General features: G+C 37.1%; 1 protein-coding gene across 2 annotated transcripts in view; it reads left to right on the top strand.

The window, feature by feature from the left end:
• Window positions 1–26,005, top strand: part of THSD7A (thrombospondin type 1 domain containing 7A) — a 439,132-nt gene that overhangs the window by 166,045 nt on the left and 247,082 nt on the right. For both annotated transcript variants that reach the window (XM_044246118.1, XM_044246117.1), the window contains exon 2: window positions 19,600–20,431. In XM_044246118.1, coding sequence (XP_044102053.1) covers window positions 19,600–20,431 — 832 coding nt within the window. The remainder of the gene's footprint in view (window positions 1–19,599; window positions 20,432–26,005) is intronic.

Below are 26,005 nucleotides of genomic sequence, written 5' to 3'. Positions count from 1 at the left end.
CACTTATTTTAAGAATAGATGATCTACACCGGAGCCAAAGTCAATGCATCAGAAAGATTATCATTAAAAATAACATCTGCTGATATACTTTTGAGATACTTATTTCACTTTTTTAAAAAATAAATACCCAGAATTGGGATTGCTGAATCATATGGCAATATTTTTTTAATTTTTTTGAGGAAACTTTATACTGTTTACCATTGCACCTAACCATTTTGCATTCCCACTAACAGTGTGTATTGGTTCCATTTTTTCCACATCCCCACCACATGTATTGTCCTTTTTTTTTTTTTTTTTTTTTTTTTGACAGTAACCTTCCTGAAAGGTATGAAGTGATAACTCATTGTGGTTTTGATTTGCATTTGCCTGGTGGATGGTGACATTGAACATTTTTTCATTTGCCTGCTGGCCATTTGTATGTCTTCTTTGGAGGAATGATGGCACTATTCATAGTAGCCAAAATTTTGAAAAAACCTAAATGTCTATCAACAGAAGAATGGATAAAGAAAATGTATTATTAGAATGGAAATATCTAAAATAGTCAAACTCCCAGAAGCAGAGAGTTGAATGGTGGTTGCCAGGGGCTGGGGAAGGGGAAAATAGGGTGCTATGAATCAGTGGGCACAAAGTTTCTGTTAAGATGAGTAAGTTCTAGAGATCTGTTGTACAACTTTGTACCTAGAGTCAAAAGTAACATATTATACACTTAAAATTTGTTAAGAGAGATATCTCACATTTGGTGTTTACCACAATAAAACACAATTTTTAAAAATAAAATTAAATTCTGGTAGGGAACACAAGCTAGGTAATCAAAATGCAAGTTTTCCCTATCCCTCTGGTCTGTCCTATTTAGCCTACAGACCATCTGTGAACTGTGAGCCACTATGACCTTTGTACTCTAGCAAATAATGAGCATTCAGTATAAAATGCTCAGAACATTTTTAGCACTGGAATTGCTTCAAAATCTACAAGCGTAATTTTGATTTAAATAATTCTCATTTCTTTCCACCAGAAGAATACTAAATTGATGCATATAGATGTGTAAAGCATTTGCTGTGCATTCACTGTTATTCCTTCATAGCACTGTATACAAATCATGTCAAAGAATACAGATATATATTATGAACATTTATCTTCAAATGTAACCTAAAAGTTACCAATTCTGGACCATGCCATGGAATTACAGCCTTCTGAGATAAAAGATTTTGGGGGTGATATCTGAAAGCATGGCATCTCAAAAACCTGGATCAGTGCAGGTTGCTGATTAAGGCATCTGAAAGAGCTCAGAGATGAGACACATACATCTAGTTCCTCCACTCCACCTCTAGATAGGATTTATCGAAGAATTAGGTATTCTTGGGCACAGGATTTTCAGTACGTGCCTTTGTCCTTATGGGGCTGAGTTGGCCAAGCAGTTATCAAAGAATAGCCATAGCAAGTAACACAACTCAGCATAAATCAAGAAAGCCTGAACCTTGGGGTACCTGGGTGACTCAGTTGGTTAAGTGTCTGCCTTGAGCTCAGGTCATGATCCTAGGACCCTGGGTTTGAGCCCCAAGTCAGGCTCCCTGCTCAGTGGGGAGCCTGCTTTTTCCTCTCCTCCTGTACATACTCTCTGTCTCTCTGTCCCCATCTCAAATAAGTAAATTAAATCCTTAAAAAAAAAAAAAAAAAAGCCTGAAGCTTGACAGAATGTGTGTGAGATGAGTTAACAGTATTTAAAGAGCTGTAGAGTGAGATTCAACCATGTTGAAATGGATATAAAGTTTATTTGCCCTTTTTATTTTATCTCAATAAGAATAAACGATATGTGGCCGGATATTTCACTTATTATTTGTCTACTCTTTTATATTCTTTACTAGTTCCAAGATTATTCTGTGGTATGACTGTATAATTAACAGTGCCACAAAAAAGCAACGTGTAGTGATCAGACCAAAAGTATTATTTGGAATAAGAAAAAAAAAAATAGCAAGGAGTTTTAAAATACTTGAAAAGCTATCAGGAAGAAGTTAGATTAGAATTCTAAAAGAGGGGGCGCCTGGGTGGCTCAGTGGGTTAAGCCACTGCCTTCGGCTCAGGTCATGATCTCAGGGTCCTGGGATCGAGTTCCGCATCGGGCTCTCTGCTCAGCAGGGAGCCTGCTTCCTCCTCTCTCTCTGCCTGCCTCTCTGCTACTTGTGATCTCTCTCTGTCAAATAAATAAATAAAATCTTTAAAAAAAAAAAAAAAGAATTCTAAAAGAGGAAGGTTTTATAGGAATATAGGGGGAAATTGTTGGCTAAATCTGTCCCTTACCAGAAAGGGCGACTTTAATGAAAAGTAACCTCTTTTCACCAGAAGTGTTCCATCCGAGGCTGAAAGAGCATAAGGAGAAGAAAGATAGAAAGATTGCATTAACATGGTTTCTGTGTATCCTTACAAATCACAGGTGTGAAGACAATGACAAATTTTCTTTGTGATTTAGTAAATTACTTATGAAGCCTAGGATCACTTTGATAACTTACTGGCATTTGAGAAATACAGTTCCACGGTGAGCTACTCATCTGAACCAGTGTCCTAAGGTAGAATGTGAGAGTACTGAGCTGGGAAGTCAGGATACCCAGCTTCCTCTGGCTTGTTAGTAACTGTATAACCTGCATTTAACGTCTAATGGCCTCAAGATATTGGCTATAAAATGTTGCACTGTTTATCACTATGGTGTCCGTCAGTTTTAAATTTTACAATTTCCATGAATGTGCCGTTATCAGCCTCCCTGTTCCTCATCTAACCATCTGCTTTAGCTGATTTGCTATCATACTCTTGGAATCATTTACTTGGTGAGACCATGTGCATTGATGCCCTGAGGTAATTTCAATTGATAGATGTTTTTAAAATGCATCCTTACTGTGATTTTTAATCAAGCAAAAGAAATATTACATCAACACGTGTCTTCAAAGAGACTAATGATGTGTCTTGAAATAGAGATTGGCTTTATAAACTGCCATTAGTATAATATGATTTTTAAGTTATGGCTATTTAATACTTGTGAAATTTGTCAGCCATGGAAAATTAGTATCCAAGGAGAAATTTATACCCAAACACAGAACAAATGTGCATAGAAATAGAAATCCAAAAATTGATGTTCATTTCTGACTCTGTAATTTTGAGTAAGACCTTAGTGTTTCAAACTAAAAGGCAATTTTATTAAAGATGTACTCTCCACAATTTTTTTTAAAAATAATTGACAGAATTGCATGTACCCTCAACACTGCTTTACTGATGACATTTCTTTAAAGAGAAAACTGATTGCCTGATTTTCCTAAAAGAGGACGTGTCTTTTCAGTAGAGTTAGAAATGCTCACCATTGATCAAATCCAGTTACAGCTTTGCATTTTATAACCTAATTTAGGGCTTTCTTAAATATGCTGTATTTCCCAAAGTAAATTACTATATGAAAATGCCGATCAAATAATCTATTTCTTTTTGTTGTTGTTGTTAAAGATTTTTTTCATTTATTTGACAGAGAGAGACAGAGAGGGAAGACAAACAAGGAAAGTGACAGAGAGAGAAGCAGGCTTCACAGAGGCCTGATGTGGGGCTCAATGAGGGGCTCAATCCCAGGACCCTGGGGTCATGACCTGAGCCAAAGGCAGACACTTAACAACTGAGCCACCCAGGTGCCCCAAATAATCTGTTTCTTAAGAAGGTTATGAAGTTTGTGGGTTATGTTTTGTTATCAAAACTGGGCAGATCCGGGACGCCTGGGTGGCTCAGCGGGTTAAGCCGCTGCCTTCAGCTTGGGTCATGATCCCAGAGTCCTGGGATCGAATCCCGCATGGGCTCCTTGCTCAACAGGGAGCCTGCTTCTCTCTCTGCCTCTGCCAGCCTCTCTGTCTGCTTGTGTGCGCGCTCGCTCTCTCTCTTTCTCCCTCTCCCTGACAAATAAATAAATGAAATATTAAAAAAAAAAAAAACTGGGCAGACCCTACTGAGAAATTAAGATATTCTTTGTCACTTTTGGAGAAATTGAAACAATTTACATTTGTATCTTTTTTTTTAAAGATTTTATTTATTTATTTGACACAGAGAGGTAGGGATCACAAGTAGGCAGAGAGGCAGGCAGATAGAGAAAGGAAAGCAGGCTCCCTGCAGAGCAGAGAGTCCAGTGCGGGCTCGATCCTAGGACCCTGGGATCATGACCTGAGCTGAAGACAGAGGCTTTAACCCACTGAACCACCCAGGCGCCCCTGTATTTTTTTTTTCCAAGATTTTATTTATTTATTTGACATAGAGAGAGAGAGAGAGAGAGAGAGCCCAAGTAGGCAGAGCAGCAGGCAGAGGGAGAATCAGGCTCTCCACTGAGCTCAGAGCCCTATGCGGGGCTTGATCGCAGGACCCTGGGATCATGACCTGAGCTGAAGGCAGCAGCTTAACCAACTGACCCTGAGCCCCCCAGGTGCCCCTACATTCGTATCTATAACTCATTACCTGCTGGTTGTTTTTCCTAGCATCTCATAATTTGGAGTATATGTTTACTTGACAAAACTCAGTTGATGTTTACCCATTATGAAAATAACAGCCTAAGATTTAATATGCATTTCTGAGTCACTAATATTGCTAGTAACTACCTTTAGCCATAAACTCAAGATCCTTGGACTCACAAAGTTTGGAAAGATTAACTTGGCTTCAGATGAAATATTCATTTTCAGATGAAGTATTTTGGTAGCAAAAACCATTTGTATTTAAAAAGAATATTTACATATACTTTGCATCTACATTTACATTCATATGCATACCAATTAGTGTGCTGGAAATTTAATGTTTGAGGTATTTGAATTTCTTCTTTTCTAACTCTATATAATTACATCATTTAGTGGGTTAGAAATGATATGGAGATTATAAAAATATACAACCATACATATGGTTCTTGATTTAGGGTAACCATGAAGGAAGGCTTACAGTCTCTTGTAAAGAAGTTGTACTTCTCAGTTTCCTAACTCTGTAACATCAGTCTTTTTAAGTAAGAAGGTTAAAAAAAAAAATGAGAATAAAAAGAAGAATTTGTTGTCCTTAAAAATTGCCTGTAATGAAGCCACTTGAGTCACTCCAGTACCAGGAGTGGTTTATTATATGCAAGAGAATACGAAAATGTAATACCTGAAAATGAACTTTATAAAAATAAAAAGTAATCAACACATCTATATCTGTTGACCAGAGTATGGGTAAAAATGTTTTAAAGACTCAGAGAATGAAATGTTTCTAGATGTGTAATGAGAACAGTACAAACTTCAAAAATTTATTACTTTCACTTCATTTTTATTTTTCCGTTTTGTGTGGATCGTATCCACAATCTCACATTATTGGTCCAGTTGTTGAGGTATGCAGTTATATGCAGTTAACAATGTAACATCATCAGAAAAAAGCTTGGAATATATTATTTCTAACAGTGACTACTTATTGGATACCTGAAGCATAAGACCCAAGATGATGGTTGACAGGCCTCTCTGAGCTACTCCTTCTTTTTTCATTGTTTAATAAAACAAGGAAAAGTCTGTCACATCTATAATTGACCCTTCTGTTTTTGCCTGAAGAGCTCAAATAAATTGCTTCTAAGCCTTAGGAATTTAAGAATTCCCCCAAGGCTTTGAACTTGGCAGTAACTTTATAGAACCTTAGAACCATGTTGTTATATCTAGAAAGTTTCTCTACATTTCAGAGGATTGTAGATGTGAATATAAAAAATTGTTGTATAGAATTTGTTGTCCTGTGACACATGACATACACATAAAATTGGCCATTTTACCACTTTCAAGAGAACAATTCTGTGACACTAAGTATAGTCACGTTATTGTGCAACCGTCCCATTATCCATCTCCAGAACTTTTTTGTCATCCTAAACTGAACCTATCAAATACCTATCAAATAGTAATCCCCTCTTCGCAGCCCCCCTCAGCCCTGGGTAGCATGCTGCCTTTTGTTTCTATTAAACATTCTAGGTAGCTCATATAAGTGGGTCATACAATATTTGTCCTTTTATGTCTGGCATATTTTACTTAGTGTAAGTTCTTCTTCTTTTTTTTTTTTTTTTTAAAGATTTTACTTATTTGTCAGAGAGAGAGTGTGTGTAAGCATAAGCAGGGGGAGGGGCAAAGGGAAGAGGGGGAAGCAAGCGCCCTGCTGAGATCATGCCTGGAGCTGAAGGCAGACACTTAACTGACTGAGCTACTCAGGCATCCCACTGGCATTAGTTTTCAAGGCTCCTACATGTTATAGTCTGTATCAGAATTTCCTTTTCTTCTAAGGCTGAGTAATAGTATGGATATACCACATTTTGTTTATCCATCTACACATTGATAGATATTTGGGTTGTTTCTACCTTTTGTAGTGCTTTCTTATTTGAATACTTTCTATCTTCCTTGCCTATCACATCGCTTAGCACGTTGTATGCCCATATTAACTATCTGTTGAGTGAATAAATGAACGTGACAAAAATTCAAACCATTTTCCACCTTGAGCAATTTAGTCCTAAAGGTATGTTGTTTGTAGAAAAATAGATGCCTTTGGTTTGGCATTTTTAGAAGGAGAACGGAACGAGACCATTTACGATTTGCTAGGCATGGGATGCTACCATGTGCCATTTCAGATCCTCTTGGCTCCATCCCCACTCTGGTCTCTCCTGTGACTTCATCTTGCAGACGTCTAGCCAGCTTCACACAGGTGCAGACTTGGCCCTGGCTGAGCAGCCTGCTTTCCCAGAGCTGCATTGATGTTATAGTGCAGGACGCCCGCAGAAACCCTCTCCACAGTCTGGTCTCTCCTGTGACTTCATCTTGCAGACGTCTAGCCAGCTTCACACAGGTGCAGACTTGGCCCTGGCTGAGCAGCCTGCTTTCCCAGAGCTGCATTGATGTTATAGTGCAGGACGCCCGCAGAAACCCTCTCCACAGTTGTTCATGTGCAACTTAAAATTGTGAAGAACTTAATGATCATGGGGATTTATGATTGGTGAGGAAGAGGGGCAAGTGAATAAATCTTTGCCTTTCTCATCGCTAGGTTGGCATAACATAGTTTACTATCGAGAGTTACTAAGACTTGACTTTTTGGTAGATGGAGGTGAATTGTTGATGGTGAAGCATTTTCTGGTAGGGTCTAGCATAGTGTCCTTGGTGGAATTTCAGAAATGAGTGCCACATCAAACATTCGAAAAGATGTGGGAGAGGTGGTTTCATTCCACATTCCTGTCCAGTTGACCTACATGGCCCCTGAAAGAAAAGGAACACAAAACTGGGTGAATCTTGGAAACTGCAAGCAAGCTGCTGTACACTTAACCAAGGGTTTGACCCAACTACAGCTGTTACGGAAGATGTGGTATCTAAACTAGGACAAATCAACACCATTTTTGACATTTGGTATGGAGATACTGACCTAGCAAAGGCATTTTTTTCCTCAAATGCCATTAGCGAAAGGAACTAAAAGCTGGGGTTTTGTTTGTTTGTTTTGTTTTATTTTTTGTGTTTTTTTTTTTTTTTTTTTTACTTGAGAATGCACAGCAGATGCATTCACTCCCTCATTCAGAGCCAAATTAACACTTCTGCCTTTTGTCAAAATTTAGTTGGCGGGCACCTTGATGGTCTTAACATTCCTCAGACTCTCACACTGGTGCCCTGCGTCCATGACACGTGTGTTGGATTGGATGAGCAAAAAGAAGCAAGTATTAGAGATTCCGTAATGAGAAAGACCAGGTGGCACCCTCAGTACACTGACTAGAAATCTTAGATCATCCAGTTCCTTAGACATATCTTCTACTTTCCTCATTACTCTAGGTGACAGTTCTGCTGATCTTCCTGCCATGCTGTAACCAGAACTCCTCTCATTTTCCAATAATTCTCTCCCCACTTCTTTCTAAGCCCTTCCTGGCAGTCACCCGAAGCTGCCTTTTAACTGTCTTTGCAGTGAACCTTTGGCTTTTACTAACATTTCCCTTATAGTCCTTCCAGCTTCGTCCCGCGCTGCTCCAGTATACCCCTCCCGTATTTTAGATTTTTGCTGTGGCAATATACCTCTTCCAGGTTCTAGTCTGTAAGGTAACTGTTGCTACAAAACAAATTGCCTGAAAATGGTGATTATAACCAATAAACATTTATTGTCTCACCATTGCCGTGTGCCAGAAGTTTGGAAGCAGTTTAGCTGGGTAGTTCTAAGTCTAGGTCTTTCGTGAGGCTACCGTTAAGACATTGGCCAGCCCTGCGGTTTTCTGACGGCTTGGCCTCTGCTGATGGATCTGCTTCTAAGGCATTTATGGCTTCAACTCACATGACTGTTGGCAGGACAGCACAGTTCTTTTATAAAATGCTGCTCAGCTGTCCTCCTGCTATCATAGCTTCCTTCTCCCAGAATTAATCAAAAGAAGGCAAGTCAAAAGCCATAATATCTTTTTCTGACCTAGACTTGTACATCATCTACCAGTATTCCTGCAATATGTTTGTGGTTCCACAAGCCATCCCTATGCAGTATTAGAGGGGATGATAAGAGGCACAAATACCAAAATTTAAAAAAAAATTTTGAAAATCAAAAAAAAAAAGAAGAAGGCATGAATACCAAGAAGTAGGGATCATTGGGGCTATCTGTGGAGGCTGCCTCCTACAGCCTCTTTGCATTCTGAAAGCAGCATATATCATAACTGGGAATACCGCCACAGTCTATTTAATGGTTGGGGATGGCCAGTTTTGAATGGATCTTACAGCAGAGACCTCTGTGCAGCAGGTCCAGGCTGTGGTACAAGCTGCTAAGCTTTGCTTAGCATAATGGCCCAGAAGATCTGATGTTATTAGTCCAATTTCTGATAGAATGACAGTGTGGAATCTCTGGCTAGCCCGAACTGGAAAATTGCAGCATAGATACCTAAGGTTTGGGAGTAAGACCATGCTTTCTACAGAGAGCTACCTTCTGGAGATTAAAAAAAAAAAAAGTTACATAACACACACACCCAGATCCTGGCTTGCTGTTGTGTCCTAGTAGACATTGTGTATTGGACACCAGTTGACTCCGACTGAAGTTGTCCATCCTGAGCTGGCTGTCATGAAACTCATCACATAAACTGGTTGGGTGTGCATAGTAGAAATCCCATGTACAACAGAAATGAAGTATTTGGGATCAGGCCCATATGGATCCAGAAGACTGAGTAAATTATATAAACATGTTGCCTAGGCTTCCCTTGCAGCTATCTCTTCTATATGGACTTCTCTGTGGAATCACTTCTAAAATAAATGACTTGCATACAAGCTTTTGTTTTACATTCTAGTTTTGGGATAATCTAAGACAAGACAGCAGGCTTTTAAATTTGATTGACTGTATGAAGACTTCGTTTACTATTTATATTAGACTTCTCTGAGATGAAGTAAGAAATTTAAGAGATGGGATCCCTTATCTCCAAAAAGCCTGATTGACTTAGCTCCCTTGGACAATGTGGAATATACACATTGTCTAAAGCTAGCTGATTTTCAGACAATTGTAACCAAACATCTATAGTTCGGTATGTTAGGAGGTTTTGTGCATTTCACATTTTTGAGGTTATCATTTTATAGCTCTCATTGCCATGCTTTGATATCAGTGATAAGGCAGAGCCCATTTCTTTCTTTTTCTTCTTTTTTTTGGGGGGTGGCAGCAAAACCTATTTAACACAATGAGAGCATGTACTCTGAGTAAATTTGATGTTGCTATCTTCAATCCATTCTCTCTAAAGCAAGGTGTGAATGACTACATTAATGACTTAGCATAGCTTCAAGGCTGTTGAGTTTACATATTTGTTGTGATTAACAATTTCTATCTCTATATTGTAAATATTTTGTTGCCAATTACATGTGTAACAGAATGTAACACAAATCTCAAGGTTGCTTTTGTTATCTTGGTGAAGTGGGGAGTGGAGTTAAATATTGTTTTGTAGGGGCACCTGGGTGGCTCAGTGGGTTAAAGCCTCTGCCTTCGCCTCAGGTCATGGTTTCAGGGTCCTGGGATCAAGCCCCACATTGGGCTCTCTGCTCAGCGGGGAGCCTGCTTCCCCCTCTCTCTCTGACTGCCTCTCTGCCTACTTGTGATCTCTGTCTCTCAAATAAATAAATAACATCTTTAAAAAATATATTGTTTTGTAGAGTGGCAGTACAACAGAGCAAATTCCTTTAATTTTGATATATAGTAATGCTGTTGGTGTAACATCTTGTTGTGTCGCAGTGGAAGTTCTAACAAATTTTGTAAGCTTGGAAGGGAAATACTGACTTTGAAGTTTATAATCCTCAAGAATACTTTTCTCTAAAAAAATTAGTTTGGGCATATCAATATTTGAATTTGATATTATTCAAAAATTAGGGACTTTTCATTATGGCAACATGAATTCCCTATCTGGATTGTTCACATTTAGCTAATACAACTTTTCTTTTTTGGAATGTTTACCTGTCCTATGACACAGTAGAAATATTTGGGACATTTAGGGCTTTATATTTTTCTCTAGTCTTAAGAGATTGAGCCTACTATATAGTACAACAAACTATTCATATCTAATACAATGTGAAAATCAAAAGAGATCATATATGTGTAAGTACACTGTATACTGTACAAATAAACTATAGCAATAAAATAAAGTACAGCAATAAAATGAAATATAGCATTAAAATCTGGGGGTGCAATATTGAAGCAGTTCTCATTTCCATGTTTCAATGGTAGTGAGTACCTTAAAGTAATAGTTTTGTGTATTCTTGCTAAAATTACCTGACTGTGGAGAAAATAAAATGTTCAGTAGTTTGCCTTTAAACATACTAAAAAAAATTCCTAATGGGTTTGTGTGTGTGTGTATATATATATTTATATAAACATATATTTATATATATTTATATATATTTATATATATATAAAGAGAATGAAATTTTTATCAAATTTTATGAATAATGCTTTTATCTTTGTACTTGAAGATATACTTCTCAGCCTAACCCACTGAGCCACCCAGGCACCCGAAGATACTTCCCAGCCTAAAAGCAATGGAAGAAACATAAGATTGTGTTAGTGAAAAGCTTGCATACTAAAAATACAGAAAACATTGTAAATAAACAAATATGAAAGAGAACAGTACTACATTTTTAAAGGGCATAGAAGATGTTAATGTCATCAACAAAATGTATCAAGATCAAAAGAAAAGTCCATGATACCACTGCAAAATAAACTAATTGAATGAGTCACAGAAGAGGAAAAAATTATGCTTAAGGTCATATGTAATAAGAATTCAATTAAAACAACAACGGATTTGTATTTGTTAAAGTACAAAAAAAATAGTAACAGTGCTGATAAGGGTGTTGTGATGGGATTTAGATTTCTGCAGGTTTCTCTGAAAAATCAATTGGGCAACATGTATTTAAAAATCTTAAAATTCTCAGTACCTTTGACCCAGTTATCCACTTTAATGGAGTCTAGCCTAAAGAAACCATCACTGATGAATGCAGACTTAAAAATATTAAGTCACATAAAAATGAGAGTCTTTTTGTGGGAGGAAAAAGCATTTCACAACTTTATCACGAATATTCATCATAATATTGATAACTTATTCTGTGTTTCACGTAGAGTTACAAGACAATGAAAGTTAATGACGTGGTTTATACTGTATTTTACAAATGAAGGAAACCAGGATCCAAAGAGGCAAGTAATTTTCTTGAGAGAGATCAAACATGGTAGGGGCTGAATATAGATTACTATATTTGGCAACTGTAAAATCAGCTGTCCTATCACTGATTCCTCATTCATTGTCTCATCAGATTTAGAGAGCTTGTTCTAATTTTGTACATTTAATTTTATATTCTTATATAATTTCTTATTTAAAATTTAATTACTTACTGAGGATGAAAGCTCAGCTTGACTTCACACTGATCTCTTCTTATCCACCAAACTGATTTGTCATTTGAGAGTTATATTTTAAATTAAAATTAAATGAAATTAAATTAAAACTCAAGTCAAAGGAGCTATGAGCTCTCTTTTTGTTTTCCTTTAAAAAGGAAATTTTCACCTCTTATAGGTCAGCAAATTCTTAAAAAAATTAAACTGTTTCTGTGTTCATAATCTATACAAAGGGGTCTGCTAGGCAGAATGCATATTTATAATTAAATCAAATAGTATGATATTGAATGGTACAGTATGCCAGGAATTTGGATTACCAATATATGAAACTATTTAAAGACACTTAAGTCCATGTGTTTACTTTTATCCACAATAAAAAGTCTTTGAAATGACCAAATGAGTACAAAATAAGCAGAATTGTGTTTCTGTGCTGAAAAAGGGGAAGGATATCAATTGTCCAAAAGCTGTGAGATCTTTCTGGAAACCACAGGACTTGGACGATTAGATTTAAAGGACACTATCTTTAGAGTTTAAAGAGTCAAAGGATGGAACCTCTGAGGAAATAAGTATGTAAGATTCCCCCAGTTGAAGTCCAAATGTGGAAAAACTGTAGACTGTAGACTTCCCTGTATCAGGAACAAGAAACACTCATTAATTGCTGGTGAGAAGGTAAATGGATACATTTGGTAGGCACTTCTGCAATAATAGATGTATCAGAAACTTGCACATTTGCAAAACTGACTGAATTGCCCGACTGGTACCTGATTACAACAATAGGTGTTCACCATAACATTCTTTATAGCATTTGAAACAATGGGAAAAAAGGTCTAAATTTCCACAAATAGAATATGTTAGATAAATCACAGTAAACTGATAAAACATACTGTGCAACCGTAGTGCAAATGTGTAAATATGAGGAACAAGCAAGATTAATTAGTAGGTTCAGTCTGTGTGTGTGTGTGTGTGTGTATGAGACCTCCCTCACATCTATTGAAATGGAATTATTTGTATAACATATAGTGAAGTATAAGCACAGAATATAAAATAACTTATAGCAAGAACCCAGTTTATTTAAATAGATCTTTAATTGCCTAGTAAGATAGTAGCAAATACGTGACTAGTTACCTCTACTTCATGGAATTTATGAGAAATTATCTTTACTATTAGCAGTAATTTCTAAGTTTTTCTATACCGATCTGCTTGAGTAAGAACAAATAGAATTTTAAAAAATTCTGTGAATTGTGAACATCCATGACCTTGAATCCAGTATGTTACTAAGCTGGGCAAGCATTTCTTGATCTTGGTAAACTAGGGCATGCTGTTCCATCACCAAATCCGGAAGGGAAAATACAGTATCTCATTTGAAGGATGCAAACATATTTAGTCAAACAAGAAACTGCCTCATTTGAGAGTTTTATAGCAAACAAGGGCAGAAAGTAGTTTGCATAATTTTCTCATGCTCCTTTTATAATGTTTATCTTTTATAAGGCTCTTTGGAACAGTTGCTCAGCCACCTGTCAATAATGTGTCCTTTTATAGACTCAACCTTTATTGCTCTCATGCCCTTGATATATAGTAGTTTTAGAAGTAGTATTGAATATGGTGGGCCAAACAATGATTTTAACTTTAAAAGGCCATTTTTTTGCAGACTAAAATAGAGGGGTTTGAATGACATGAAGAAAATAAACATGTCATAAAATCCTGCTTAGGGACACCTGGGTGGCTCAGCGGGTTAAGCATCAGATTCTTGATTTTGGCTCATGCCATGATCTGATGGTCCTGAGGTTGAATCCCATTTCCACTCCACCCTCAATGAGGAATCTGCTTCTCTCCTCTACCCCTCCCCCTGCTGGTGGAGGACACTCTCTTTCTCTCTCTCTGTCTCTCAAATAAATCTTTTTTAAAAAAGATTTTGTTTTTTTGACAGACAGTGGGAGAGAAAGAGAGAGCACAAGAGGGGGAAGGGTCTGAGGGAGAAGCAAATTGTCCGCTGAGCGGGGTGCCTGATGTGGGATTCCATCCTGGGACTCCAGGATCATGATCTGAGCCAAAGATAGACGCTTAACCTAGTGAACCACACATGCACCCTTAAGAGAAGTGAATGTTTTTAAAAATGTGAAGTAAAATAAAATCCTAGGGCACCTGGGTGACTCTCATTTGGTTAAGCATCTGCCTTTGGATCAAGTCATGATCCTGGTGTTCCAAGATGGAGTCATGCCTTGTGCTCCCTACTCAGCGGGGAGCCTGCTCACAATAGAATGTGAGACTGTGGCTCCCCCTGCTTGTGCTCTCTCTCTTGCACTCACTCTCTCTGTCATAAATAAATAAAATCTTTAAAAATAAAACCTACTTAGCAGGAATAAAAATAAATTCATTGTTTTATCAACATTTTTGGAAAGTTAGTTAACAATTTTATTTAAAGCACTATCCTATGAAAAACTAAGCCAAGTAGCATTCATTTAAATTTGTTTTTACAGAACATAATTCTGCATCAGTTTCAAATGAAAATATTTATATTGTGAGTCTATCAATTACATAAATATTTTGGGCATGCAAACAGTTGCTTTAATTTTTTTTAGTGGAATACGATATCTAGTATTTCTCAATTTACATAAAGTCTCTCAAGCTAAGTGTTCTACATATATTTATTGACCTACATCCTAGCAGTGTTTTGCATGATACTGAACACAAATCCTACAAATCTGTATGCAGGAATGCATTTCCATTCATAAAGAGATATTATCTAAGACCTTAAGTAGAAAGCTACCCATCCTTTGTTTTGTGCAATTATGTTCCAAGTTCCCTTTATATAATCATGAGCAAAAACAATAAACGAAGTAAGAGAAATTCTTTTCTTGTTAAAAAGCAAACATCCTTACACACACACACACACACACACACACACACACACCACCTTTCCAACACCACCCCTTCCCACTCCTAGTAATTTGAGATGCGGAGCTAAAATTTAACACTCATGCCAAGGCATAAGAGTTAAATATCACCTTCTCATATTGTGCTTGGGAGAGGACTTCATAGTTTGCTTGATACAGTTTGCACATTGTGCTTTCGAATTAAACGTTGGAACATTTGTTTTCTTTGAAACATGGTAGCTAATTGGGCTAACAATTCTTAGCTGTCAAGAGCAGTTTTAGATGTATCCCCTTTGTGTTCAATGGGTGATTATTTTAAGAATGCTCAGAGGACGGAAGTAGACAGCCCTTCATCAGGTGTACAATGGTAAAGATCTGCTTTATTTTTTTCAAGAGGTCTGTTAATTGGACACACATGCAATACCCAAGGTGCAGTGAAAAGATAAGACAGCAGTTAAAGTCTGCAAAGTGAGGGTTTTTTTAGGTTCAATTGTGATTATATTGCCACCTCTACTTTCACTGGTGCCTCCATGCATTTTATTTTGCCTTACCTAGTGAGTATTTTTCTTGGGAGTCTTATCTTCTGGGAGTATTTTCTTGGGATGTCTTATCTTCTGGTTCTCATTGTAAATATACTTGAAATAAAATAAACACTACTGTGTTATCTATGAATACTTGGTTAATAGGGAATCTAGGATAATATTTTTGGAATGGAATGGAATTGTATTTGTACTCAGAATGTATGTTTTTACCAGTTATCTAAATGTATGCTCATTGTCATTGCATATGAAATAGTATAGGAGTTTTCTTGAACTCAGTTTCTTTTTCTACTGGCATTGATATCAATTATCTAATGTTTTGAATATTAAGATCTACAAATTAAATTTTCTCTTTTCTGAGAAGACTAGTTGCTGAGGGGCGCCTGGGTGCCTCAGTGGGTTAAGTCTCGGCTTTCGGCTCAGGTCATGACCTCAGGGTCCTGGGATCAAGCCCCGCTTTGGGCTCTCTGCTTGGCAGAGAGCCTGCTTTCCCCCTCTCTCTCTGCCTGCTTCTCTGCCTGCTTGTGATCTGTCTGTCAAATAAATAAGTAAAATCTTTAAAAAAAGAATAGTTGGTGAAATTCATTCAAAAGCCAGCCATGAAAATTAAGGCAGGATCAAACAGGTAGCAGAAGACAGGCAAAGTTCTGTACATCAGGGGCCAGAAAGTCAGTCTAATATGATAGGCAAACAGTTATTCAATCAGTTAGTTGAAATTGTGAAAAATAGAATGTGAGAAACAAAAGGATATTCTGAGAATGTATAAAATGGGACCTTTCCCTAATTTGGTGTCGGCAAACCATGGGTTTTCAAGTAACTATCATCACTTTTATTTTTTAATAAACTTAGATATAAGCCTGGAGTTTGGGCTGAAGTTTGGTTTATAAGAGCTTAATATCTTTATTACTTCTTTTCTAGGGTAATTTCCAAACTTAATAGTTATGTAGTATTAAGTTCCTCAAAGTTGTGGGGGGTTGGTTTTGGTATGTGTCTTTTCCTTACTCAGCAATAACAGGCAGACTTGAAATAGTTTGACACTTTGTTTCTAAGATTTCTGTAATAAAATATTAGTTTTCATCAATTAGTTAAAATATACCCATTTACAGTAGTACCTAAATCTGTGTTAAAAGTCCAATAAAATATTTTAAGTGCCAAATTTATAACTGTTGTAATTTTTTGTTGTTTTTAGTTTGAGGATAAAACCCTAGCTTTATGTATCATTGATATTAGCCATTTTGACAGGTGTGAGAGATATCTCATTGTAGTTTTGATTTGCCTTTCCCTGATGCTGAATGATGTTGAGCATCTTTTCATGTGTCTGTTGGCCAACTGGATGTCTTCTTTGGAGAAAATTGTATTCATTTCTTTGGCCCATTTTTTGACTGGATTATTCATTTTTGGGGTGTTGAGTTTTTTAAGTTCTTTATATATTTTGGATACTAGCCCTTTATAAGATATGTCATTTGCATAACTCTTCTCCCATTTTGTAGGTTACCTTTTACTTTTGGTAATAATTTCCTTCACTGTGCAGAAGCTTTTTATCTTGATGAACTCCCAATAGTTTATCTTTGTTTTCCTTTCCTTTGCCTCAGGAGACCTCTCTAGTAATAAGTTGCTATAGCCATTGTCAAAGAAGTTACTCTCTGTGTTCTCCTCTAGGACTTTTATGGTTTCAAGTCTCACATTTAGGTCTTAATCCTTTTTGAGTTTATTTTTGTGTGTGGTGTAAGAAAATGGTACAGTTTCGTTCTTTTGTCTGGTTTTCCCAACACTGTTTGTCAAAGACTGGTTCTCCACCCTCCCCTGCCCCCCACTGGATATTCTTCCCTACTTGGTCGAAGATTAACTGACCATATAATTGTGGGTTCATTTCTAAGCTTTCTGTTCTGTTCCAGTGATCTATGTGTCTGTTTTTATGCCTGTACCATGTTGTTTTTTATCACTACAGCTGTGGAATATAACTTGAAGTCTGGAATTGTGATGCCTCCAACTTTGCTTTGCTTTTTCAAACTTTTTCAACTTTGCTTTGCTTTGTCTATTTAGGGTCTTTTGTGGTTCCATACAAATTTTAGGATTATTTGCTCTAGCTCTGTGAAGAATGCTGGCAGTATTTTGATAGGGATTATATTAAATATGCAGATTGTTTTGGGTAGTAAAGACATTTTAACAATATTTGTTCTTCAAAGCCATGTGTATGGAATGCCTTTTCATTTCTTTGTGTCATCTTCAATTTCTTTCACCAATGTTTTACACTTTTCAGAATACAGGTCTTTCACCTATTTGGTTAGGTTAATGCCTAGGCATCTTGTGTTTTGTTTTGTTTTGTTTTTTAAAGATTTTATTTATTTATTTGACAGACAGAGATTACAAATAGGCAGAGAGGCAGAGAGAGAGAGGAGGAAGCAGGCCCCCTGCTGAGCAGAGAGCTCGATGCGGGGCTCCATCCCAGGACTCTGGGATCATGACCTGAGCTGAAGGCAGAGGCTTTAACCCACTGAGCCACCCAGGCGCCCCCATCTTGTGTTTTTTGGTACAATTGTAAATGGATTGATTCCTTAATTTCTTTTTCTGCTGCTTCATTATTGATGTATAGAAATTTCTATATGTTGATTCATATCCTGCAACTTTACTGAGTTCATGTATCAGTTCTAGTGGTTTTTTGGTGGAGTCTTTTGGGTTTTCTCTATGGGGTATTCTGTCATTTGCAGATAGGGAATGTTTGATGTCTTCCTTACTGGTTTGGACGAATTTCATTTCTTTTTGTTGTTTGACTGCTGTGGCTATGACTTGCAGAGCTATGTTAAGTAGCAGTGGTGAGAGTGGACATCACTGTCTTGTTCCTGACTGTAGAGAAAAGGCTCTCAGTTTTTCCCGATTGAGGGTGACACTAGCTTTGTTATTTCCTATATGGCCTTTATTTTGTTGAGGTATGTTCCCTCTAAACTTACTTCAAAAATGTGGAGTAAGGGGAGCTCTCTTGCACTGTTGGTGGGAATGCCACTCTGGAAAACAGTGTAGAGGTTCCTCAAGAAGTTAAAAATAGAACTACACTGCGAAGCAGCAATTGAACTACTAGATATTTGCCCAACGAATACAAAAATACCAATTTGAAGGGATACATGAACCCCAGTGTTTATAGCAGCATTATCTACAGTAGCCAGTTTACGCCAAGAGCCCAAATGGTCATTGTCTGATGAATGGGAGAAGATGTGGTGTATATCTACAATGTAATATTATTTAGCCATAAAAAAGAATGAAATCTTGCCATTGGCAGCAACGTGGATGGAGCTAGAGAATATTATGCTAAGTGAAACAAGTCAGAAAAGGACAAATACCGTATTATTTCACTCATATGTGGAATTAAGAAACAAAACAAATGAGCATAGGGAAAAGGAGAGAGAGAGAGGCAAACCAAGAAACAGATTCTTAACTCTATAGAACAAACTGATGCTTACCACAGAGGAGTTGGATGGGGGGGATGGGTTAAATAGGTGATAAGGGTTAAGGAGTGTACTTGTTGTGAGGATCACCAAGTGTTATATGTAAGTATTGAATCACTAAACTGCACTCCTGAAACTAATATTACACTCTATATTAACTAAATGGAATTTAAATAAAAACTTTTAAAAAGCCTAGTTTCTTAATAGTCCTAATCTGATTCATTAGTCAGCTCTCATAATTAGTATCAAATACTGGAAAAACAATAAAACATTAAGGAATTCTCCTGAATTGTATCTGGGATTTAGACTCTGAAAGACACTTGTATTTTGAAATTTAGACCTAATGGCATTTAGCTTGCTGCTAACTTGATGATCCAATGTAAATGTACCTTTATATTCTGTGCCTAGAGTGGGAAATGAAGATGATGGTTTTGTTTAAGCACAGTAGCCATGGGCTACAGAGTACTTAGGACTCTGCTGTCCTAAGTCCAAGACTCATATGTGCACAGTCTCCATGCCCAGGGGGCCACTCGGTTAGCCTGCTGCTGACATGGATTCGATGCTTACAAGGAGGGGGTCCTGTGTTTTCACTGCTGCTGATTTCTGATGTCCTTTATGAGCAAGGGTTCTCTATTTAAAATTAATGAAGAAAAGACCCAAAAGGACCCAAAATGAACTTGTCCCAGTGGTTACCTTATATAGACTCTCTGACACACTTCTCCTTTTGCAAAAATACTGAGGGCAGATCATTACTTTCCGACACTCGTGTGCAGAGACCTACTTTATAACACTTCAGGGAAGTTAATGTACTAGGTCTTGAGATGCCTTTCTGGAAAGTGAAGTAACTTATGGCTTTCTTCCAGTGGCACTGTTGACTCTTGTCTCATTTTTCAGGACCGTGGGGCCGGTGCATGGGAGATGAATGTGGGCCGGGAGGCATTCAGACCCGGGCCGTGTGGTGTGCTCACGTGGAAGGCTGGACGACGTTACATACTAACTGTAAGCCGGCCGAGAGACCCAGTAACCAGCAGATCTGTTTCAAAGTGTGTGACTGGCACAAAGAGTTGTATGACTGGAGCCTGGGACCCTGGAATCAGTGTCAGCCTGTGATTTCCAAAAGCCTAGAGAAACCCCTTGAGTGCATTAAGGGGGAGGAAGGCATTCAGGTGAGAGAGATAACGTGCATCCAGAAAGAGAAGGACATTCCTGCAGAGGATATCATTTGTGAGTACTTCGAGCCCAAACCTCTCCTGGAACAGGCCTGCCTCATCCCCTGCCAGCAAGACTGCATAGTGTCGGAGTTTTCTGCCTGGTCTGAGTGCTCCAAGACATGCGGCAGTGGGCTCCAGCACCGGACGCGTCACGTGGTAGCACCCCCCCAGTTTGGAGGTTCTGGCTGCCCAAACTTGACAGAGTTTCAGGTGTGCCAGTCCAGCCCCTGTGAAGAGGAAGAGAACATGTACAGCTTGCACGTGGGTCCCTGGAGCTCGTGCTCGATGCCCCACTCAAGACAAGTGAGACAAGCAAGGAGACGTGGAAAGAATAAAGAGCGGGAAAAGGACCGAGGCAAAGGAGTGAAGGATCCAGAAGCCCGTGAACTTATTAAGAAAAAGAGAAACAGAAATAGACAGAACCGGCAAGAGAACAAATACTGGGACATCCAGATTGGATATCAGACCAGAGAGGTTATGTGCACTAACAAGACGGGGAAAGCTGCTGATTTGAGGTAATGTTTTAACTGGGGTATCTCTCTGTCGAGGCGTGGGCTACAGAGTACTTAAGACTCTGCTGTCCTAAGTCCGGAGACTCATATGTGCGTAGTCTAGAATGAGCTACCCCAAGTGTAACGTGATCTACTTTAAGACACTTAAGCTTTCGTGGGTTTCCTGACCTCGTTTCTGTTCTGCTCCTGGTTAGACATTGTACTCCTAGAGTTCATTTAAATGTTCCTGTCAAAGATCTACAGCATGAGCTCTTCTGCATGAGCTGGTACTACTTCTTTAGGTCAGTCGTGCTGTTTCCACCTACAATGGGGGAAAAAGAAACCCTACTTAGAAGCTAGAATTTCTACCTACAATGGGGGAAAAAGAATCCCTACTTAGAAGCTACGGATTTTGATGTCAGATACTTATTTTAGTGAGAATGAAGCACATCTCTCCAAGTTTATAACATTTTCAACGTTACCCTATAAACAAAATCTAAACAACAACCCAGGGAGCTATACCTAAGAATAATTCTCTTTCATGTTTTTATAAAATGGAATAAATCTCCCTAGAGGAAAAAAAAAAGTGGTGGGGGGGAACCAGAAGAAACTAAGGTAAGTAGACATTATTTAATCATGAGTAGTCTGGTTTAGAAAACATGTAATTAATTGGCTGCATGTTCTACACAGAAATTATTTGTCAAGTGATCTCTGGGTAAATAATGACTATATTATGAAAGACTTTCTCATGTGTGATTTACTTGTTGTGAAAATATTCAGTGAGGATTATTCATTGAGGATTATCTAAAGGATATGATGTTCTCTGGATATTCTAAATTTTGCTCTTGGATAAGCCAGACCATCTGGGAGTGTCTTATCTGGATCATTTGCATAATTGGTTTTTCTGAACTATTTATGCAGTTACGATTTGGACTGAACTGAGTGAAATTATGGTAACATCACTCAGAATTTTATATCATCTTTATTGTAGAAATGACATTGAAGGTGTCATCTACTCCATCACACAGTCTGTTCTCTTGATTAAAAACACATAAGATAAATCTCACTGAAGGCCCAGCCCGTGTGCTGCTGGTGAGCAGCTGGATTGCTTTCCTTATGGCCCTGAAATGTTGAAACAGATCACATGTGCCTGTTTGGTTTGGCTCCTGGGAACATGACTAGACTGTGTGGCAAGTAGGTTGCTTACTAACATACCCCACTGCTTCATCTTTTTTGCACCATGATTTTCCTTCACTCATTCTTGCCTAGTGATTTTGCCATCTGTGGATTTTGAAAGCTGGTTGAAAGCCTTTTTAGTGAAGAATATAGTTTAAATAAGTAAACAAATAAACAATTGATTTGTCTAGACAATAATTTCTCTCAGCATAGTGTTGCTCCGGTCACCATTTTTAGGTTATGTGCTAGTCCCTCCTCTCTTTGTACTTACACAGTTGTATTTTCTCTCAGCCATACAATAATCTGCTTTTTCTTCATTTAGTAACATCAGTCCAACTCCTTTCTTGGTCTCATCTTTGGTTACTTGATCTCCTGCCTTCACCCTCCAGGTTCCCTACAACTCCTTAAGCGTTCATGTCTCTGTGTGTGTTCACCATGACTGTGTATCATGTGTGTTTTCATTTCAATCCCTGTTTTATTCTTTTCTGACTATCCTCATCCTGGTGATTTCCTCATCTCTTTTCCTCAAGTATTACGATTATATTAGTTACTTGGCTCCCACCAAGTAATTAAATGAGCCTCCAAGGCAACTTGAGTTGTCTCCTGTTGTCACTGAGTTAACATGCTGTAGACATTTAATTTAATGTTGACCACTCAATTAAAAGTGTAATTAGGATAGTACCTACCACTGCATAGAGCCATAGAGCCTAATATTCCCATTTGGTTGTTAGAAATAAGCAAACACATTTAAAGATTTGTAGATCTTCTGTCACGTGCTTATATTCTATTCGAAATAAACCTAATATAACTTATTAGGGTATAGATTAAAATTTAAGTTGGTTGCTAATATTTCTTGCATTTAAGAATTATATATAATAATATATATGGATAAATACGTATGATTAAGACAGTTAAAGGCTTAGTGAAGAGAGGTAAGAATCAGGTATTTTCCATAGGTGTTGCTCAAACATTGTACCATGTCAGTGAAACTAGTAAAATAAAGAGTAAATGGTTAACACCAGCAAAGAAGAGAGCCACAGATCACAGACTTGATGATAAAATTTAGTCTTTCCCCTTATATCAGATTTAGAAGCAATTTTGTCATGTCAGTGGGTAAAAAAAAAAAAATCATTTAATAGGGCTAAAAACATCTGTTAGAGTGACTGAATCAATTTAGCTAAATAAACCCAAGAATCTTAGGGAAGCAGTTCACAGGCAAATAAATATAACTGCCGCAGAATTACTGCGAGAACTTCCAAGTTTCAGATGATAGATCTGGTCTGCTTTTTTGCTTTCGAACAGACTGAAATCAATAATAACGAAAAACACAAATGAAAAGTCTGTTCTTTCTTGACAATAGGAAATAGAGTCTCAAACCACAAATGATAGAGATTTAGAGAATGTGGTGAAATTAAACCTAACTGAAGGAAGAAACTTAGGAGGTTGTTATATCTTTGCAACTTCTGCAAACGCTCAAACTCTCTGAGTAGCCTGGACTTCGTGAGGGCCAAGGCAATGATGTCTCTTTGTATGGTATGGTCTGTGTTAAAAGAAAGGGATATTGAAGCAACTTTGAGTTTGAAAACAGATGGCATGATAGGCAAGACTGAACAAGAAACTCACTATGCCATTACTGCCAAGAAATGGATTGATGGGTTGAGGGATTAAAGTTTGATGACCAGCAGACGAGAATTCTAAATCCCTACATGTAACATGCCATGACACATAGGACTCTTCTATGAAGCAGTAAGTTTCAGCCAAACTTAGGTAAAATATTGCCCCAGGCCAAGAGTTGATATGAAAGCAATGACAAGCAGTTCTCCAAGAAACCAGAGATGGTAAAGGAAATATGGCATTTCTGAACCAAAAACAGAAAGAAGAGCTAAGAAAATTGAATGATCTTAACTCATTAATCAAATGAGTGATTTGCCTGAGCTCCTAAAAGAAATGGGGAGAAATGAGAAACAAGAAAAAGAAATGAATTTACATTAGAAGCAATAAAATGTGGGAAAATATCTTGTGAAGAGGAGTCAGTGATAGAACAATATGAGAACATCCAAGTAAATCGTCATTTTTTAAAAAATGATGGATATGGAAACAAGCAAGGGAGATCATTATATGAAACTGATGTTCTTGAAGATAGGACCAGAAAAATTATAACAGAAAAGGCAAATAACAACAACAACAACCCCCCCAAACATGTAATAGAGGACTTTCCTGAAATTAACACTTTAACCCACAGATTGAAATGGCACATGGGTCATAGTCTTCTAGAAGGTTGCAATCATGTCCTCATGGAAGAGATGTGTAGAATAATTATTATAAGGAAAGACATAGAGACCTCAGACTGAAAACCAGAGCAATACTGAAACTGTGAAACTCTAAATGCATTAGTGTTGTTGTCAAAAATTAGGCAGGACAACACATTAACTCCACTCTTGGCTAACGCTAATGTCTAAGTACTAGCTAATGTAATTGAAAAGAGAAAGAAATGAAAAAAAGCAGGTAGATAACTTAAGATTTTTTCCCAATATTATAACTGTACACTAGAAAACTCAAGAGAATCAATTGAAAATAAAAACAATAAAATAACCCATGGAGGGGCTGTGGATGGATACAAAAATAATATCAAACAATCAAGATATTTCCTAGATGCATAATAATTAGCTAAACATTAATGGTGGAAACAGAAGATTAAAATATTACACTTACAAAAGTTAAAAAGACCATAGACCATAAGAGACCCTTAACCATAGGGAACAAACTGAGGGTTGCTGGAGAGGGATGGGTAAATGGGTGATGGGCATTAAGGAGGGCACTTGATGTAATGAGCACTGGGTGTTGTATGCAACTGATGAATCACTAAATTCTACCCCTGAAAGTAATAAAACACTATATGTTAACTAACTTGAATTTAAATAAAATTTTTAAAAATATTTTTTTAAAAACTAAAAAAGACACAAAGAAATCTATAAATACACCTAACTATAGAAGTTCTGCATAGAACACCAGACTTAGAAACATAAAAATGATGTATGTCTGTACCAGTTGTCCCAATATTGTTACTGTAAAATTTATAAGGGAAAAATAAGCATATCAGAAAGACCACAAAATTTTTGAAAAATAAAAATAGAAAGCACTAATGTCGCAAGATAAATGTATTTTATTCTATAAAAATAGTAATAACAAATTCATGTTCTTACATGAATAGTCAGATCAAGCAAAATGGGGTCTAGAAATAAGATCTGCAAGATCCTATAAAATGTTGCCTATGGTGAAGGAACATTTCCAATTTGGAGGGAAATTAATTTGCTTTTTGGGGGGCAGTTGCTTTGCCATGTAAAGGAATGAGAAGATATAGATATCTATATAACTATATCTGTATCTATCTATCTATATCTATCTATCTATATATATATATATCTCTAATTATATGCCTTTGACACTTGTTATACCAAAGCAAAGCCCTGGTGTATATTCAATACTTAAATTTTGTTTCTATAATATTAAAAGAAAAGATAAAAATTTTAAAACCTTAAATAAGGACCCTTTAGGGTACAGAATGCAGAGATCATGTAGTAATTATATTTTTGAAAAGTAAATTTTGCTCAAGAAAAATATGAGTGAAGTTAAAACCCAAGTTAGCAAACTGAGAAAAAATATTTGGGCATATAATTGGCAAAGAGCTAATTTTCTTAATACATGAGCAGTCATAATATTGAGAAAAAGGTCAAAACCTAATTGAAAATAAACAGAGGATCAAGAAAAATGAAAAGGTAAGTCACACACTGGTAGAAAATTTTTGTGATAAAGGACTGGCATTCAAAATAAAGAAAAAACTCTTAAAACTCAACAATAAGAAAACAGCCTGATTAGAGCGATAAAGGACTGGAATCTAAATTATACAAGGACTGGTATCCAAAAATATACTGAAAACTTTTAAAACTCAGTGATTTAAAAAAAGCCTGATTTTTAATTCCACCAAAGACCTTACCAAAGAAGATCTACAAATGGCAAATAAGCATATGAAAAGATACTTTATATCATAGGTCATCAGGGAAATACACATTAAAACAACAGAGAGATACTATTACACACCTGTTAGAGTTACCAAAATCTAAAACACTGGCAACACTGAATTCTGGGGAGAATGAAACAGGAACGCTGGTTCATTGCTGGTGGGAAAGCAGGGTAAGAGGTTATAGCCTTTTTGTAAGCTAGCTTGGCAGTTTCTTACAACACTAAATGTACTGCTTACCATATGAGCAATTGTGCTCAGTGATATTTACCTAAAGGAACTGAAAACTTAAATCCACACAAATATCTACACAGAGACGTTTACATAACAGCTTTATTCCTAATTGCCAAAACTTGAAGGCAACCAAGAGGGCCTTCAGAAGATGAATCAATAAACTGTAGCAC

The sequence above is a fragment of the Neovison vison genome, chromosome 4, assembly GCF_020171115.1.
Source record: "Neovison vison isolate M4711 chromosome 4, ASM_NN_V1, whole genome shotgun sequence".
In the NCBI taxonomy this organism is placed as follows: Eukaryota; Metazoa; Chordata; class Mammalia; order Carnivora; family Mustelidae; genus Neogale; species Neogale vison.
This window is presented reverse-complemented; position numbering and strand designations above follow the sequence as displayed.